The sequence below is a fragment of the Molothrus ater genome, chromosome 4 (assembly GCF_012460135.2).
Source record: "Molothrus ater isolate BHLD 08-10-18 breed brown headed cowbird chromosome 4, BPBGC_Mater_1.1, whole genome shotgun sequence".
In the NCBI taxonomy this organism is placed as follows: domain Eukaryota; kingdom Metazoa; phylum Chordata; class Aves; order Passeriformes; family Icteridae; genus Molothrus; species Molothrus ater.
The window spans coordinates 6,824,311-6,844,036 of NC_050481.2; the positions used below are offsets into that span (position 1 = coordinate 6,824,311).

General features: G+C 38.8%; 1 protein-coding gene across 1 annotated transcript in view; it reads left to right on the top strand.

Moving 5' to 3' along the window:
- The window catches only part of PRSS12 (serine protease 12), a 33,523-nt gene extending 13,797 nt beyond the window's left edge, over positions 1–19,726 (top strand). Inside the window, exons 5-13 of the mRNA XM_036381841.2 lie at positions 954–1,132; positions 1,331–1,472; positions 2,402–2,607; positions 5,572–5,713; positions 9,324–9,529; positions 10,223–10,301; positions 12,237–12,359; positions 15,224–15,504; positions 17,136–19,726. Of these exons, the coding sequence (XP_036237734.1) occupies positions 954–1,132; positions 1,331–1,472; positions 2,402–2,607; positions 5,572–5,713; positions 9,324–9,529; positions 10,223–10,301; positions 12,237–12,359; positions 15,224–15,504; positions 17,136–17,443 (1,666 nt within the window). The 3' untranslated portion in view covers positions 17,444–19,726. The remainder of the gene's footprint in view (positions 1–953; positions 1,133–1,330; positions 1,473–2,401; positions 2,608–5,571; positions 5,714–9,323; positions 9,530–10,222; positions 10,302–12,236; positions 12,360–15,223; positions 15,505–17,135) is intronic.

The following is a 19,726-nucleotide window of genomic DNA, read 5'->3' on the forward strand; positions in this document are numbered from 1 at the left end:
GTGGAAAATAATGGCAACGTCTTTTATTATTTGGTTTCCTAAATAACTTTTGCTTGACACAAATTCCCCTGGTTATAATTATAGGATGTGTTGTCTCTGCCTAACTCCAGAGACTCTTACTGGAATATGGTAACATGGAATAAATTGTAAAAGAATTCAGAGCAGTCCATCATTATCTCTTTGATTTCAGCCAGCTGCTTAATGAATAAGGGTTTTTTCCTTAATATTTTCTATACATTTCTGCCAGCATTTTTATCAGATACACTGGAAAAACAAGATGCTTTTTTAGTTAATTTAAACTAATGCTTTAGATAGGTAAATCATTACAGTGCAAACTTTAGACTTTGCAATCTTGCCATTTCAAACTAGAGTGAATATAGGAACAGAGAAAATATTGAGTGGAAAGAAACCAAACCATGGCAAACACTTACATATGAAAGACATGATATTTTAAACAGAATAGGGAAAATCCTGATAGATGATAAAGGGTTAAACACTGCACAATATCTGTAATTCTAAAACAACAGAATGTTTTCAATCAACATGGGTTTTTTGTGCTCAAAACCCATTCTGCTGACAGAGAATATACCCTATACAAGGCTAGTCATTGGTCTGCTTCCTGTTCTTATTTCTATTGCTGATGGGTGATATGACACTTGTCAAGTCACTTAAGATCTCTTTGCTGTGGTTTTCACAGGACTAAATAGGGAACAATCACATTTATCTGGGTATTTGATTAATGTGCTTTGAGGACAACAGGGGAAAGTCACTTTAGAAATATATATTAGATTATTTTTATTATGTATAGATATTAAATGAGTATTAAAATTAAAATCCTCATACCCAAGCTGTTCATCTGTAATCTCTCCTAGGAAAGTTAAAAGTCAAAGGCAGAGGAAAGGAAAATCTTCAGCTTGCTTCCTTCTGACTGGGTGCTCCTTGCATTTCTACAGGGGTGTTGCCAAGGCATGGAGCCAGGCTTACTTTGGAGAAGGCTCTGGCCCCGTGCTGCTGGATGAAGTAAGGTGCACGGGAAATGAACTCTCGATAGAACAGTGCCCAAAAAGCCCCTGGCGAGAACACAACTGTGGCCACAAAGAAGATGCCGGTGTTTCCTGCACACCTCTCACAGGTACTCCAGTCATCAATCACCACAGGAAAAAACAGGACAAAGGCAGAGTTCACAGCTCTGCAAAAAACTTCTCAAGTTTGCAGAGGCACAAACTCAAACTGGATGCAGTAAGGCAACGTTACTGATTTTGCTTTAGAACTGCCATGAGATCTAAGAAACAGTGATGCTTGTTTCTGCTTTCCCTTGTTCTGGGCACAGATGGTGCGCTGCGGCTCGCAGGCGGGAAGGGCAGTCACGAGGGCCGCCTGGAGGTCTATCACACAGGCCAGTGGGGCACGGTCTGTGACGATGGCTGGACGGAGCTCAACACGCAGGTGGTTTGCTGGCAGCTGGGATTTAAGTAAGATTACTTGATATTGGATATCTGACTCTGTGACTTGAGCATGATGACAAACAGTTACATGAACCCTACATGGACCCTATTTTAAGATTCTGCTTTTTAATATTAGCTGAGTGCTTCAAAGAAACAACCAAGTTAAAATCCATTAAAGCCTGCTTTCCTCAGTTTCACAGAGTATGTAGGCTTTGGGTTAGGTAGAAAAACCTTCAACAAGCGTGATTTAGCAGCCTTTATTCACTGAGTTCCTTCTAATTCTCTTTTTGGCTGAGATCAATGCATGTGCTATAGAGAAGAACTGATTTTGATTTCTATATTCCCTTATAAAGTTTGCTTCTTCTCAATCTTTGCTTGTTGTACAGTCATTAATGACACACATTTTCAAGGTGTAAGTACTTCTGCACTGCCTCAGAAATTCCCACAGCCTGGCCCTGGAACAGTTATGTATTGAAAAGCTTTTTAGAAAAATCCCATTTGTTTCATGCATTCAGTCTTCCCTACTTTTCCTACTGATCTCTGGCTACAAAGATACACTCTCAGTAGGTGACTGTTGTCTTGCCTTCAAACTGTAACAGCTGACATTCAAAAAAGGATTTTGTCTCAGTCTGTGACATTTAAATGTACACAGAATACTAAGAAGATGCTTAAAGCCTCAGAGTCATTGAGCCAGCCATATGCTTGGTTGAAGAGCAGCCTTAATCAAAGGCATTACATTCTTAAGTTTGTACTAATGTAACAGTAATTCCTTAAAAAAAACATTACTGAAGAGGCAGCATATGGTGCTTTCGTTGAATTTAATGCTAACTGAACCTGCTTACTGAGAATACTTGAGAAATCTTTATTTCCTCAGGAATATCACTTTCTTTTCTCATGCTTAAGCATCATGTGTCCTCTGATCACCATGGACCAAAACATACCTCTGTGTTGTGCAGGTATGGAAAAAGTGCAGGTATGGAAAAAGAGGGCTACTTAGAAGGAAGCTCTGGGCCCATCTGGCTGGATGATGTGATCTGCTCTGGGAAGGAGACAAACCTCCTGCAGTGCTCCCGGCGGGAGTGGGGGAAGCACGACTGCAACCATCAGGAGGATGTCAGACTCATCTGCCACCCAGAAAACGACAGCCACAAGCGCTCACTTGGTAAGGAAGCCCTTTGCTGAAGTCACAGTATGAGTATTGCTGTGCTTACAGATCTAACCAAAGTACAGGATACTTAAGGATTCTCAGAATCCTAGTATTTGTCAGATAGATGCAAGGAAAGAACAGGAAGGGAAAAAACCTAACTTTTCTCCTGAAGGTCACAGGAAGTAATCAAGTTTTGTTTAGAACTTAAGCATCCAGAACATTAAAGCTCAACCCAGATTTGCAAGGTAACCAAGTCACATTCTAGGGATGCCACTGTCTGTCTCCACTAGATTTTGAACCTATTCAGCACTTCATGATAGATACCTAATTTTACTTGGCACTTCTCAACCTCCAAGTAATGTCTGGTGTCAAATGCTGGAGACATACCTGAGCACTGAAGAATACAAATCAATAGTACATCCTCCAATGGCTTTGCATTCAGACAATTGATAAAAAAAGGGATATGGAGAAGATGGGAAGTTCAGACTCAGCAAGAAGGTAGGATGAGAAGCATGAAATTATTTCTGTGTTACTATTGCCTATATCATCATTTATAGTGTCTGAGTGAACGGGCCCCAGTCGCTGACCAGGACAGAATGATACTACACACCCAGATAAAAGAGTTAGTTCCAATGTCAAAGGCCTACAAACTTGTATGAAAATAAAGAGAATAAAAAGACTGATAAGTAATGATAGAAAAATACACAGTGATAAAAATATAAACACAACAAAATATAAAAAAATAAATTTCAAAGATTCCTAAATCCACATGCAGGTAATTAAACAATAATTCTGGCTATGAGATATTTGCAGTAGAAACTACAGGGGAACAATGGGTTGCACAGCAATTCTGAAAAAGTTTAATTTTTACAATTTGCTACATGAAGTGTGTAGCTTGTCAGTATGTAGCCTTTTAGGAAATTGCTGGCAATGCTGTTTAGCTTACCCAAGATGATTTCTGTTGAATTTGAAACTGGTATTATATGCCTGTTTCCTTGAAATGACAGACTGAAGGTTTATCCCACAAACTACAACATGGTTTTACTGCACAATGTTGCTAGTTGTTACAATATTCACCACTTCCACATGTACTTTTTCTTTTTGAGTCTCTCCCTCTTTACAGGCTTATTCTATATAGCCCCCTCACCATCCAATAAATGTCTTGTGTTGCAGTACATATATCGAGTCCTATTTGTTAGAAAGAATTTTCTCAAACTAAAAATAACAGGAATTCAATCCATGACTGCTGTCTTTACAGATGCAAACCATCTGTGCCACTTTGCTCAAATTCCTATGAAATATCTCTGCTGAAGGAGTCTGGTTCAGTTAAATACATCCATATAGTAACATTCTCACATCCCCACTACCAGAATGTTATATTAATTTCATGGTCATAAATATATATATATGTTTTCTAAATCACAAGAAGATGAGATAACAATAAAATATTATTTAAACAATAAATAAACAACAATAAAATATTAGTACTATTCTGTGCCTCTATTTGGTTAATAGAAGTTTAATTCTCACCTAAGTTGTATTCTTCCAGAACATATCAGTTCAACAAGAAAGTAAGAGTTTATCTGACATTTCCTAGGAGATTTCTGATTGGAAAGTGGACAAAGTGTTGTTACCATTTAATTCCCAGCATTTGAAAAAGCATTTTTTTTCCATAAGGATCAATTCAGTGGAAAAAATGGAGAAATTAGTAGATGATAAGACTTAAAAACCACAGATATTATGGAGCACTAAACAGGAAATAGGATTTACTACAATAATGACATTTGTTCAGTAAGATCACGACAGTGTAAGTAAACAGAATGTTGGTGAAGTTAAACCATGTAACTGTCCAGAGAGTATGAACTCCAACACAATATGCTTTAAATTACATGAGAAGCAAACATACTTGGATTTTATCTTCAAATACTTCCCCATTCATTTAATGACTTAGGCCAGATTTAACTAGCACTCACCAGATTCATGTTTGGTATACAGAAGTTACACATACCCTAAACTAATCTGAATTAAACATCAAATGCAGCTATCTTAAAATACTGCTTTAAGAATGCAATTAAGTAATTCCTCATCCTCACATATTTAGAAAAGATTGGGAACAGGTTAGAAGAATGAGGAAGAGTCTTTTCCATTATTCTAAAAAGCAACTCTTGTGTATATTAAAGATTATAAAGTATGCCATACAAAAAGATTGAGAAGGTGATACTCCCTTGAACACGACAAAGAGGCCACAGAGGAATTCATTACTGTTTTAAGGGTATTTGCATTGCTTGCAGGCTACAGAGGCATTTTAGAATAAGTAAGAATTAAGTATGTACTTTGCCTAATGAGTCAAAACTTAACTAGAGGCCAAGCACTGCAGAAACAATGATCAACTAAGTCTGACTAATCCACATAAGTGAAATTTCATATTATGAAAGTATCTGATTAAACAATCAATTTAAATTGCTAGAAAAATATATAGAATAACATGCTGCAGAACAACGTGCACAGTGATAAGGAACAGTTGAAGTACAACACAATGTTGCGCTATTTTGCCGAGACAGTGGTTAGGAGGAGCAGCAACAACCAGTTTGAGAATGGATTTATGGACTGAGACAGAGTTACATTCACCCATAAAGCGTCTCTAAGGAAAATCTGTCCAGCTTGTATGGGTATCATAGCAAAGGTATCTCAGGTGTTTTCTACCATTTGTATAGAATTGTGGTCAGTTTCTGAACTATGCCACATACTGGCTTGGAATTAAGGAATCGGCTGAAGAGTAAAGTACAGTAGTATTTAGTACTGTCTTGTAATTTGTACAAACTGCTTCATTTTGCCAGCCAGGATGAATATGACTACTTTAATCACTGATATTAGGCTTGTTGAATGTAAATATCAGTTGTACTACAGATAATGAAAGTAACTAAAAGTACCAGTTCTTGCTTCTGTTGCTGTGAGCTGACAGCAGTAATTTATTCCCAGGTCCTCCCATCAGGCTGATGGATGGTGAGAATAAGAAGGAAGGACGTGTGGAGATTTTTATCAATGGCCAGTGGGGCACAATTTGCGATGATGGATGGTCTGATAAGGATGCGGCTGTAGTCTGCCGACAGCTTGGCTACAAGTAAGAAAACTCATTGGGCTGCTTGTCAAGTTATGTTTTCTGTATCTAAAAATCTTAAGTTTCTGCAACCAAATATCACAAACAGGTCTAATAAGATAATGTATGTCTTTTAAAACTTGTCAGTTTGGCATTCTTTTAGAAAAATGCATTCCTACTATTTGTATGAGAAGTAGTAAGGCTATGTCTTCAAAAAGAATGTTCATTAAGTAGCATAACTGGGAATGGGAATGTTAGTATTCAAAAGTGTGTCAGTCTGACTGACAACAAAAATGCAAGTTAGTGAGAGTTATTAAATACTTTTCATCATAAGTTAAACATTCCAAATTATTGAATCTATTAATTAAATACAAAATTTTAGTTGTCATATTAGTTTCAAAAACAGGTCAGTGTCCACTGTCACGAGGCATGGACACGATGACTGCAGATTGAGATGCAGGCACACCAGCTACCGAATTCCTATTTTAATAGAGTTTTCCCTTCCTTTAGTGATCTGGCTAGATTTCATGTAGCTCAAAGATCTGATGAAACTGTTACACAAGGGATTATGGCTCCAGTCTGCACGACTGTAATTTCAATAAGCTTCATTTAATACAGGAATAGACCTGACAGAACAAACCCACCCTCTAATTAAAACCACTGCAATGTATGTGTCACTTTTGAGAGAAATCACTTAATCAGGCTTACACCAGTCATCAGCATTTTTCTTCTGGATACCCAAGAGCAGCAAAAAGATAACTATAGGGGAGATTTATAAATAGCAGTACTAATAGGACTTGAAAAATACCCAGAATAGTTGTGAAATACAATAGCAAATTAGTGAAATGTCATCTCCAAGTGTATCTATAAAGAAATTTGAGCTGAAGAAATACAAATCATATTGTTTGTTGTATCCAACAATGTGAAGTCTGTCCAACCAAATATCGTCACATTATGCCTGAACACACAATATATACCTTGTAAAAAGTCCCTGGTATTCATTTAGTAAAAGCCTATTTAAAAGCAGTACTACACTGTGGCTTCAAAATGGCAAAACTTGGCTTACAAGTCAATATATCACTCTTACAAGGTACCTAACTTGTTAATTCTAGGATAGGTGTCCATCTATTCTAATCCACTTGATTTCCACATTAACAATATCATGAATAGTAATAATAATAGTACTGCATCTGAAAAACTCATCATTGTTATTCTGCATGGCCCTTGGTGTAGGAGAACTAAGAGGAAAAGATCTGAAGCCACTTCTCTCCAGGGACAGATCTGAACTGACAAAAAGGTTGTTTCTCTGAGGGTCATCAGTGCATAAATAGCTGGCTTGGAAAGCAGCACTTAAGGGACACGTGTTTGTTAGGGGTGCACTAAGGCCAGTTGTAAGGGCACATTCCAGCATGTAACAAAAACAGAGATGTAACATTTGTACCTTCAGAGATTTCCCAATTACTTGAAATAATTTCCTCTATTAAACTGCATTCCTTGCTCAAGAACACCACGATTTTTACAATTGTTTCCTGAGATGTTTTTCAGTGGGGGTTGGTTTGGGTTTTCTATGGTGCTGTTGGTTGGTTGCTTGGGTTTGAAAAGCTTTCATTCATATTATCAGCAAACTGAGAGATTACTGATGCACAGTAAGAGATAGACTGTTTTCATACAAAGGTAGGAAGAAGGAGGTAGTGCCCTTTTACTAAGTAACTGATAAGATCTGGAGAGAGAATTCTGTACTAAACTGCAATAAATACTTCTCTGGGGAAGGATAAGAATACTTCGGTTGGTGACTGATAACAAAGCAGTTTTCAATATCCTGAGGAACTTTAAAACAATGCCCTAAAGCAGAAACTTTGTTATTTGACAAAGAAACCAAAACCAGGTAAGAATTTACAATGAGTGTACTGTGTCACTGTGTTGTAACAGCAAACATGAACACATGAGCTGCCCACAGGTATCAGAGAGCTGGACTTATTTTTTTTGTGGTTATCTGTAATCAGAGTATCCCTCACAAAAGAAAAACATTTGGAGCAAGAGTCACACTATTTGGGACTGACAAGTCAAATCATAGTAAAGTCCTTAGGCAGAGATTGTCCCATACTGGTTCCAAAGGCAGTTAAGGCTTTGGATTATCTGGCAAATACCTCCTAACCATGGAAATTGAAAATATGTAAGGACAGTTGACCTTGTGGTATCGTCTCTCACGTAGTGTTTCATGAGCTTCTCCTTCCTGGCTTTTTACAATTTCTGCATTCTAACCAATGTTCCCTACTTGGAAATCCTGCCCACCTCCCCTTCAGAACATAGTAAAAAAAATCCACACAGGCAAAGCTATCCATGTGCAAAAGTTTCAAAAGGGAGGAAGCTCCTGTGTCACTTTCATGGTTCAGTTATATGGATGTGGCAATTGAGAGCTGGTTCACTTAGAGCCAGTCACGTTTCTACTGTGAGGAAGCTTTGAAAATGGTTTGACAAATCAGGATTCCTCCCCAACAGACCAAACCCAGCTCAAGAAGGGATGCAAACCCTTCATGCCATTCTCACTTACCTTCCCCAATACTGCAGGTAATAAAGAGGTACAAAAAGAGCTGTAAAGGGGGAGAAATACTTTCTTGCCTAATACAGTTTCATAGTCAAATTCTCTTTCTCAGCTCCAGCATTTCATCACATCTGCAGTTACAGTTCTGTATGCACAGAAGCAGTACTTCACAATATACAATTATAAAGTATCCTTTAAAATGGAAACCTGTATTTTAATTATCTAGAATTCCACATATCCTTATTCCAGTAAAATGTCAGTGAATTGCTCTTAACCAGCAGGTAAGCTTATAGTTCAGGCATGCTTAGAGGTGTCTGTGGCTTCCTGCCCCAGTTCTCTGTATAGCCAATTGGGTGGTCTCTCACTCATAATTCCTTCTGCCTCCTAAACCATATACAACAAAACATCTATTTATAAATTAAGAAGATTAACTAATTAACAGTAATACTCTATCACAGGAGTTGCCAAATGAGATGCTTAAATGCTACAAAAGCACCAAGTACTGGGTTCCTCCCAAGAACAGGGGGGTGCAGACACTGAACTGGTGTTCAGCCACATGACATTTTTAGACTTCAAATGGGGTGCCCTGTAAAAAACAACAGGATAATAAAATACTTTAATAACTACTAGCAACTTATAGGTCTGTACATCATCATTCCTACTGCATCACAAGTATACTGTATTTAACTGGCCCATCTATCTGAGGGAATCAGACCTGAACAAATTATTTTTAGCTTTCACAGATGCTGACTTTATACAAGGATTAAAGAGATTATGAAAAAAGCAGCTTTCACGTATTTTATGGCAAAATGTAATGCTGATACAATGTAAAATACTTGGCACACTGCCTTCTAACCAGACACAAAAAAGCAGTTTTTAAACCTTAATGAAATATAGCAATTTTGTCACAGTTTTATTTTTTCTATATAGCAGAATAAGAGAGGTGGTGGAAGGTGCTTGTTATCAAGTGAAACAAGTGACAGGGTTTGGAATGAAACCTCAATGTCTTTGACAATTCACTTGGAAATTTGAGTAAAATGTAGAATAATGCCTCAAAATGTTAAATAATTTTAAAAAATGCTCTGTTTGCAGAGGTCCAGCCAGAGCAAGGACAATGGCCTATTTCGGTGAGGGCAAAGGCCCGATCCATGTGGATAACATCAAGTGTACAGGAAATGAGAGATCCTTGGCAGACTGCATTAAGCAGGACATTGGGATGCACAACTGCCGGCACAGCGAGGACGCGGGGGTCATCTGCGACCACCTAAGCAAGAAAGTCCCTGGGAACAGCAATAAAGGTGAGGCCCGGTCACGAGGGGCAGACCAACAGGTCAAGGTGAGCAAGTTTCTGGTAGGAAGAGACAGACTTAACAATCCCACCTCACAGAGGAAACAGCTTTATCAAAAACAATTCTAGAACAAAAGGGGTGGGAATTCTCTCTGCTGACACTGTGTGAGCATATTCTTTGCAGCTGCAGAAAGGAAGCATCAAGACTACTCAATCAATACAGGGTATTTGTTGCCATGGTTTAGAGCAGCCATGCTCATTAAGCTGCTTGAGGGACATGATGCAAAAACCCAAATAGCTCCCCTTCAGCTTTTCAAGGTGTAGGTTATCCTCAGATAAGGACTGAGACCTGTGTGGTTTGGCAAGGTTTGCTTCCACTTACAGGAAATAAGGAAGAGCCCTATAAAATCCTACATGTGAGAAGCAAATGTGTTCATGAATGACTCTGATCACAGTCAAAAGAACTCAGCTACAAAGCATTTCTAAGTCTTTAAAGAATTCAGTGTATTTTCCCCAGTCAAAAGATCTCAGCTATAAGGACTTTCTAAATGTGTTTTCCCCAATCAAAATTTGCCTGTTAAAAACTACCATGAAAAATAGAATAGCTTCAACCTTTAGATTTTTTATAAAGTTACCTCTCATTGAATATTGGCCACTTTTCATGTTGACTTTAACGCTCTCTATATCTCCCTTTCTGGTTTAGATTCTCTTGCTTCTGTTTGTGGGCTGAGGTTACTCCATCGTCGACAAAAGCGAATAATTGGTGGGAAAAATTCTTTACGGTAAATAATTGGTAAAGACAAATAATTTTGAATATAAAGCTTCTAAGACATGTATTTGCCACAAGTGCTTTGCCAAATTTACAATTTTATTGTAGGCTTGTTGTTTGTTTTTCTTTTGACTTGTCATGATGTAGGAATAGAAATATACCCAAAGCAAATTTGCAGGAAATTAAAAGGTATTAATTGGTAAGTACTTGCAGCATTAGTTGAAAATCTGTAGATGCTTGTGGGTAAAGTCCGTGAATGGGTTAAATTTTAAACTTACAAATTAGCTATTTTACTTCTATCAGAGGATGTCTTCATATCAGGATGTGAGCTATAAAAACAGAGCTATCAATGTAATACAAGGTTTTAAATGCCACCTACGCCAAAAAGAGGCCTGGGTATGATTCACTGCCTAAGACCTTATTTTCTTTCATAAAATAAGCCTTGATGATGACACAACTAAAAATCCAGGAGGAACTGACTTTACTTTTTCAACAGTTTTGACTAAACACAAAAAAAAAAATATATTTACACAATCTTACAAAAGGCATTGCAAAAAATACCCTAACAGCATCATTACAAGCACTGTGCAGCCTGTTTCAAAGTACATGCACAGCACTGATCAATCCATTCATAAGAAGACACTGCCCAAGTGGGAGAGCTTCAAAGAACAGTAACAAGAGGGAGCCCAGAAAAATATTTTAACACAGCCAGATAAAGTAAAGTAGGATGTCTTACCTTAGTAAAGAGACAAATAAGATAACAGATAATGCATAGCACAGGAGGAGACTCAGAATTCTTGCCTTAGAATATAAGTTCTAAGGACACTTGCTGAAATGCAACAGTGACAAACAATGTATTGCAAAACTCAGAGCAAAGAAGCTGGTCTCATAAATCAGTACAGAAATGTTAGGTGAAGCAAAAAGGTGATGAAAATCCAACAGTGCATGCAGAAATGCTTCAAATTCAAGAAAGGGAGCATATGTATGTATCAGAAAAGGACTCAGTGTCACAACAAGTCATTAAGACAAGGAACTTGAGGGAGTGTGAAAAGAACTGGATACTTACATATGTACCAGCAAATCCAAAGCTGTCTGAATCACCTCATTTTAGAAAAACATATTAAATCCTACCTTTTAAAACGGAGAAGTGTCTAAATTGTTTTATTCTTTACGGGAAGTAAACTCCTCCACCTTACTTTAAAACATTTGGCACGGGTAACTCTGAGATGCTGGACTAGATGGCCCCTGGCAGCTCTTGTTTTCCAGCACACCCATTCAAGTTGACAGTACTCAGAAAACACTCAGACTACCTGTTGCATACTCTTAGATGCTGCTGTTGCTTACAGGTGCATCTCTCTCCCTTTCCCTTCTCTGACTCCTAATGTATTAAACCAGCAAAATAGAAATCATCCTGTATTCATAGTATGCAAAAATGACCCGATCTACTATAAAAAACAGATAATGACAGGCTGAAAAAAGGTGCTCCTCTATACTTGAGACTTCCACAGTTGCTTTATACCTCGTTTTGGCACCTTCCTTTCTCATGAAGACAGGGATGGATGCTGGGTTCAGCTTTTCAAGAAATTTTCCTTTCCCCTCTCCAGTTGACAGGAAATTTCTGGTTTGTTGACTTGGACAGTATTTGGCGAGCAACCCACAGAATGTATTTTTGGCTCAATGAATGCAATCCGAGAAGAGAAAATTCAAATAGCTGACTGTGGGAGGAAGCACTTAAGAGTGCTGGATGCCTAAATTTTCTGTAAAGTAATGTGGACCATTGTTAAAAGGAATTCTGAATGTTGCCAGGATATAAAATATTCACCATCCTTAATAAAGAGCCCATTTTGCAAGTAAGCTGTGTCAGACAAACAAAGCCAACAGGATGCACGCTGCAGGTAACCTGAGTTCCCCAGTGCTGTGTGCTGAGCACCGTGTGTCACTCCTGCAGGGGCGGCTGGCCGTGGCAGGTGGCACTGCGGCTGAAATCCTCTCATGGTGACGGGAGACTCCTGTGTGGTGCTACTCTCATCAGCAGCTGCTGGGTCATCACTGCTGCACACTGCTTTAAAAGGTGGGTCTCTCTCCAGTAGGGCACCCTGTTTTAAACTGCTTTGTTGTTCTGGGCATATGCAAAACCATTACAGTTCAAGCCCATGGAAAACTGCTCCAAGAGCTGGCCTCCGGTTTTAAAAAACCCTACCACTCAACCTCCTTTCCCTCAAACAAACAAAACACCCTAAGGCATTGAAATTATTTGAATGTTATCATTCATGTGATTTATATTCACCACTTCAGTATTTTAATGAAAAAATAGAGATAACGCTTTGGCCATTTTAACTGTCTGTTCCAAAAAAAAATGCAGCTTACGGCTTTTAGATGATAGTGAAGACAACTGAGCAGACACCAAACATAGGGACTGGAATATTTTAGATTAAATTTGGTAACAACAGATCCTGACAGTGAGAGACATTTTTACTGTATTCACAGCAGTAACTAAATAAAGGACTTCACTTCACTACTGATGAAGTTACAGAAGTATAAAAGCATCAATTTGCACAATAAGGAGGCTAGTGACTATTTCATTGGAATGGGCTGGGAAAAAACGTAGAGGAGCACTACAGTTTTGAGGGTATTTGCTAGAGTTCACTCAAGTGAGCTGCAAATGTTTTAAATTTTGATTTTGAGCCTTTATTTTGCACACTAATAACAAAAATGAAGAGTCAGATACACTTTTACTCAAACACAGTGCGCATTACCTTTGCTGTGCACCAGATGCACATCTTTTCTTGTGTCCTGAAATCACGGAGGACATTCCTTGGCAATATTTCAAGCTGAAATAGTCAAAGTTAGTAAAATTTCCTGCTATTTCAACTGATGTCCTAGGTGATTCTGCAGAACTATGGAAGCTCTTTAGCTCTTGCTTTTCGTCAAAATTCACAGACTATGGCTTCCTATTTCCCTGTTCATTTTCTCTGTAGTGATTGGCAAGGATGCTGCCTGAGGGTCTTGAGAAAGCCTTTGATTACAGGCTTGAAAACTGAATGTGGCACCAAGGAGTGCCAGTTCTGGATACTCTGCTAAGCACCCACAGGATGGGGCAGCAGCATGGCTGGAGCAAAGTACACTGTGGTACTTCCAGATGGGTGCAGCTACTCAAGGCGCTGTCCCAGGCTGCCCTGAAACTGTCACCCGTGGTCTCAGGGACCAAAGCATTGTTTTGTCCCAGAAGTTACGTTTAAACTGTAATTAGACCTAAGCATGCAGCTCCAACACCTTGTGGATGCACTACTGTTTACTGTAAAGGAGGGAAGCCTTTAGCTCTAAGCTGGCTTTGGACAGGCTGGGCTGAACTTCCAAATGATCTCAGAGTGATTTTCAGGGATAGGTTTCCAAGAGCTATCTATAGATCAAGTGCCTTCTTCACATATTTTCCACAGATGGACAACAGAAAGGCCAGTATACCATTTCTCATATCCTGGAAATTGGAACACTGCTTAAGTGACCAATGTGGGCTCATCTATACTAGAAATAAAAATTAAGCATAATTTTATGTATGATTATTAGAATTGTTCACCAGTGCTACAGGGGAATTATTGGTTTCTATACTTTGGCAGATATATTATTTAAGATAAAATGTTTGAAGCTATTTTTTGTTTTATAACCCATCCTTGTCTTGAGTTATTCTGACAGCTATAGGGAAATTGGAAGGTTCGTGCGTTTAGAAAAAATAACTGGATAATTAGAAACATTATCGGAAAAAACCCTTAATGTATCTTATATAGAAGTTCATCTTTGGATGAAGGGATGTTTGTTCACAGCCTGCAGTTCTCTCTCCATAAAGCCTAGAAGAGAAATTTTGCTCATGGAAGACCTGAAGGATTAGACCAAGAAAGCTTTACAACCAGGCAACCAGAAATGCAACCCACAACTACAAATAATATTCAGTGGTACAGCTACATATTGTGCAGGAAACTGTAATTTTTCTGCTTTGTCTGCTGCTCCTCAAGCAGGCTTTAACAAGCTATGCAGACCAGAACATTGCTGGATGGTATGAAAAGAACAGGCATAGGTTGAAAGGCGATGGGCCACTGTGGGCACTATTTTTTCCAAGCACATTACAAATTTCCTGTTGAAGGCTATTAAGGGAGAAATAAAAGGAAAAAATATTTCTGTTAGCTTAGCCATATTTTAAAATAAATACATGTACCCAACAGTACTCTCCTGTTTGCATTTTGCCTGGGAAGGTCTATGCATAATACAAAAATCTTCAAAGACATGCACAGAAAATTGTTATTTCAGCCACAGTAGTAATCTCTAATGTATTTACCATTTAGTCCACAATGTGAAACAAACTGGGATTATATCAGATGCAAAACAAGCCTAAGATTTACAGGCCTCCTATCAGTTTGACAATAGTTTGTGCTTGTGATGCACAAATACTTTGTCATCCTTACTATAATTTCACTTGGTCTAAGAGGTTTTTATTAAGTTACCTAAGCCTCTAAAGTTCCTCAATCAACTCAAGAAGCAGGCCTGAACACTTATCATTCCAGTAATTATCTGGAGTATCCCAGTGATGTCAGTACTCAGGCTGTTGTTGCAATTACCGGCAGTTTGCGTTACCCTTCCTAAATAAATTTATAATGCACACCTTGTACATGTGAAGTGCCAGTCATGGCAAATGGCCAGAAGAAAATTGCCTGTGAAAATATTCAAAAAAACATGGCACAACCGAAAACCTCGGAAGAAGGTTTTTATCTTCTTTAGAACACACTGAAATGTCAGTGTAAACATTTGAGAAAGCATTTTCGCTCTTTAAAAAATCTTTTGCTAACATTAGTTATGTTAACCATAAAGAAAGTGATGAACTAGGTTAGCACGCTCAGGATGTGACTTTGCCTAAGCCAGCCCTGTTTGTTTTCACCTCCGTCTCAGGTACGGCAACAACACTCGCAACTACGTGGTGCGGGTTGGAGACTACCACACGCTGGTGCTGGAGGAGTACGAGGAGGAAATCGGAGTCCAGGAGATTGTGGTGCACAAGGACTACAGGCCTGACAGCAGTGACTACGACATTGCCTTGCTGAGGCTGCAGGGGCCCGAGGAACAGTGTGCGAGGTTCAGCACCCACGTTCTACCTGCCTGCTTGCCACTGAGGAGGGAGCGACCACAGAAAACTGCTCCCAACTGTTTCATCACTGGATGGGGGGATACAGGTAAAATCATTTCCGTGCACCAATCTGCTTATCTCAGGCTGTTTTCAAAAAAACCCTCCAAATAATTAAAAGAAAATGCTCAAAATGAAAGTATTTTGCTCTTATTAACATAGGCAAATATTTTCTCTCCTGATCCTTAACCAGGAATGACAGTATTTTGTTGACTGATTATAGTCTGTATTTGTATCCAAGCAGTGATTAACCATGCCACTCTAAATCACAGCCCCTGTCAGTAACGTGGCCTCATTAAGAATGACAAGCAGAAATAAAAAGCTTATTTGTTGCCAGGCAGACCCTGCACAGCAGCTTATTACCCCCTGCCTCAGATACATAACTAACAGCTATAGTAGATGTAAGGTTTCAAAGGTAAGGACCATGAATATTTTAATTTTAAAAAGGTTATTGAAATTACAATACTTCAACAGAAAAATGGATGGAAAATATGCACATGATAGAATTTTAAATAACATTTTAGTGTTCCCTGTTACCACTGACATTTTCAACCAGCTTTGATTTAAATAACAGAACATCTTGCCAAAATTTACAAGAGCCTCAATGCAATCTGCACCCCAGGCTTCTACTTGCTTTTTTTTCGGTCAGTACAAGATTCTTCCTCTTCAAAGGTCTTTGTCCTTTAAATGTTTCACAAATTAATAACCATGTTTTACTTTTATCTTGTTGTGGTGCTGAATACAGTGCAAGACAGCAACCACACTTGAGCCTTTGTTCCAGTGACTCACTAGAACTGCCAAGGAGACAAGGCAAGGCCAAGTATCTGCCCCTCCTCTTTACAAGTGCTAATCTGTGTGCACAGATGTCAGGGTCACTGTACTACAATAAATGAGAGAGATGCGTAGGGTGGGGTTTTTGCTAAAAACAATTGTTAATTCATTGCCTAGCTCTGTCTAGCCTTTTTACATAATTCACTGAAAGTCCTGCAATACTGTTAACTTAGGACATCTATTTCAGGAAACATCAAACACTGCAGTAATTGGCTTCAATTTATGGTAAGAATTTACATCATTGCAGTACCTCAGCTGACATTTCACACTTACTATATGAATTATAATTGCTTCACAGTTATAAGATTTTACTTAAAAAAAGATAAAACCAACAGTGGCTTTCATTTCCCATGCTTTCAACTGAAAGAGGCGCAAGATGTGTAAAAAAAGTAGAAAGATCTACTTGGAAGCCACCAGAAGATGCAGCACCTGTTCAGGCTGAACTACACTAGATTTGAACTGATGACACAGAAATAAAGGACTTCTGCTGCTTTACTCTCAGCTGCTCATGACTCCCCAAAATTGCTTCCACATAGAGGTATTAAAGCTTATGCTATTCTGTAGAAGACAAAGTGCTCAGAATAAACCAAACCCCATCCTTGGAAAAATCCAGAGAACACATGCAGAAAAGCTACTTTTTAAAAAAGCACCTACATTTTACATTTACAGTATCTACTGTATTTTAATATTATATTTAATGCTGAGATTTTTTTCAGTAGTCTTGCTTCCAGAAACTTTATGTAATGACAAAGCAGTGTGAAGACTTGAGAGCAAAAATTGGATTAAATCACTTTTATGTTTCCAAGACTGACCATTGTAATGAGACAATAATTTCTATCTCCTTTTTAGGACGGGCTTATTCAAGAACACTGCAACAGGCTGCCATCCCCTTACTTCCCAAGAGGGTGTGTGAGGAGCGCTACAAAAGGAAATTCACAGGAAGAATGCTCTGTGCTGGAAACGTGCAGGAACAGAAACGAGTGGACAGCTGTCAAGGAGACAGTGGTGGACCACTGATGTGTGAACGCCCAGGGGAAAGCTGGGTTGTGTACGGTGTCACCTCCTGGGGCTACGGCTGTGGGGTCAAAGATGCCCCAGGTGTCTACACAAAAGTTTCATCTTTCGTACCCTGGATTAAAAGTGTGACCAAACTATGAACGCCCATAATGAAAACCGAACTTTGAGGCAGGACAACTTGAACAGCACATGCAGTGCACAGCTGGGGCCCACAGTGGGTGGAAACAGACATTTTCCTGATTCATGTGTTTTTGTTTTCATTAAATCCAAGCTGTATACACTCAAGCCTTCCAGTTAGGGATTACTGTCCTTCCTGTTCCAGAAGTTTAAATATTGCATGAACAAGCTACTATGAATCTAAGGGGAAAAGTGATAGCCAGATAGTTAATACTGGAGCAGGACAGCTGGAGACTTTGCCCACAAGACTGTTGCTCCAAGCTGTTTATGCTCCAAGCTTCTCTACAATTAATTACAGATCTCAATCTTCAGTCTAGTTTATTAGTCTATTTTATTCCTATGATTTTACACTCAGTCCCCTAAATTGACTCATGTTTCAGTAGCTTCTGAGACCATTCATAGCCTGATTCTTGATAAGTAATTCTCAGTATGTATTAAATGCAGGAAGGAAAATAATGGTCAATAATCACATTCCCAGTTAATTGGCTAAATGTCTTTACAGGTTAGTGTGCCTGAAGTACATTCCCAAGTAAAACAGGCAGTACAGTGACAGTTTCCCCACAACATCCTGCACAGCTGCAAGAGCAACAACTTATCTACTTCACTTAGGTAGCATTTGTCCTATTTCTGAAATTTGCAATTTTGAGTATATACAGCATTTTGAAGAAGATTCACTTTTTCTATTTACCACTAGCTGTCAGTACAGTGTCAGACTACAGTGTCATCCCTATCCTTTCACTGCTGGGCTTTGCTCAAGCAGTGCCAAGATCCTCGGTCAATCCTACCAGACAAAGTTATACATACAATGGAGTTGTTGAGCTGAAACTCGTCTGAAAAGGTCTATAAAGTCTTAAACTATGTTTTCTATAAAGTGAGATTTAGACAACTCTCTCCTGCTTAGCTGCAACACTGGTTCAGACTGATCTCACAGGAAAGCTTAGTTTTCAGTAACTTCTAAAGCACTGACACATCTTGATTTTGTTTAATTACGTTTCCAAATACTGTCCCCCATGCCATGAAATCCCTAACAACTTTTTAAAAAAATGCACAGATAACCAACTTACTGTGCATTGAGTAAGGGCCACCACACCGAACCTAGAACACAGCAGGTAATCACCACCTTATTGTAACACTGAAAGGCATCAGTCTGGAAATCACCTGTGAACTGACTCACTGGGGAGGGAGCCAGGACACTACAATCTGCAGGTCAAAGACTGTGCTGAGTCCAAGTGTGCTCTATGCATCACAGTAACAGCCATGCTCATAGAAACAACTGAAAGCCGTGGGCCATGAAACACTCCCGTGTGACAAGTGTGGCAGATGAGCGTCACCACATAGTGATTGTGCAAACTGCGACCACCAGTGACTGTTTCCCAGTTTCCTATTCCCCAAACTGGCTATGACTGTGTTGTGTGGTGTTTTGTGAAAAAGTGGGGTGCTTGCATTCATGCTGTAAGTGGGCAATTATTCATTTTTGTATTGTTGTGTGTCTCTCTGGTGTTATAACAAATATCCAAGACTCACTTGCATATGAAGTGGCAATGACATTGCCGAAGCCCATATGATTGAACATTTAGCCCTTAATATCTCAACCTCAAATTTAAGTTTTCAAGGGTCAGGACTAATTCTTGTAACTGGTGCTAAAGTAGTACATGAGGTGCTTTAATACATTTTAGTTCTCTGTAATTCCACACTATTTGAAAGAGTGTAAAATATTTTAATACATCATAAATCACTGTACTGTGACCACCTACTGTTAGACCAATGCAAAACACCGTGCTAGTCAACTTCAAAACCATTGCGTTTTTACTTCTATATAGCCCTTAATTACAAGGGAAGTCAGTCTGTCAAAACTATCTGCATGTAACATCCAAGTTTTGCTGTACAAGACCCATTGAGACTTGTGGTGAAGTAGGCTACGTAGTGCAATATATATGCGTTATATACAGGGAAAATAATCATCCTTTAATAGCTGCACCACAGAAACAGGATACTTTGTGTGGGGGGGGAACTAAACCTGCACACTTAGTGTAGTAAACATTTAGATTTAGTACAGTACTTTCTTATTTTTGCTCTTTTAATAGAACGCTGTTAGATTTTAAAATGTTGCACTGTTTCCATGCTGAGCATGCCTTCTCAGTTTCAAACATAAAATGAAATTGCCTCCATCTTATGCCATTCTCATTTTTGTTCAGTGAGCCTGATGGTGTACATGTATACAATAAAAACTGCCACACTGACTACAA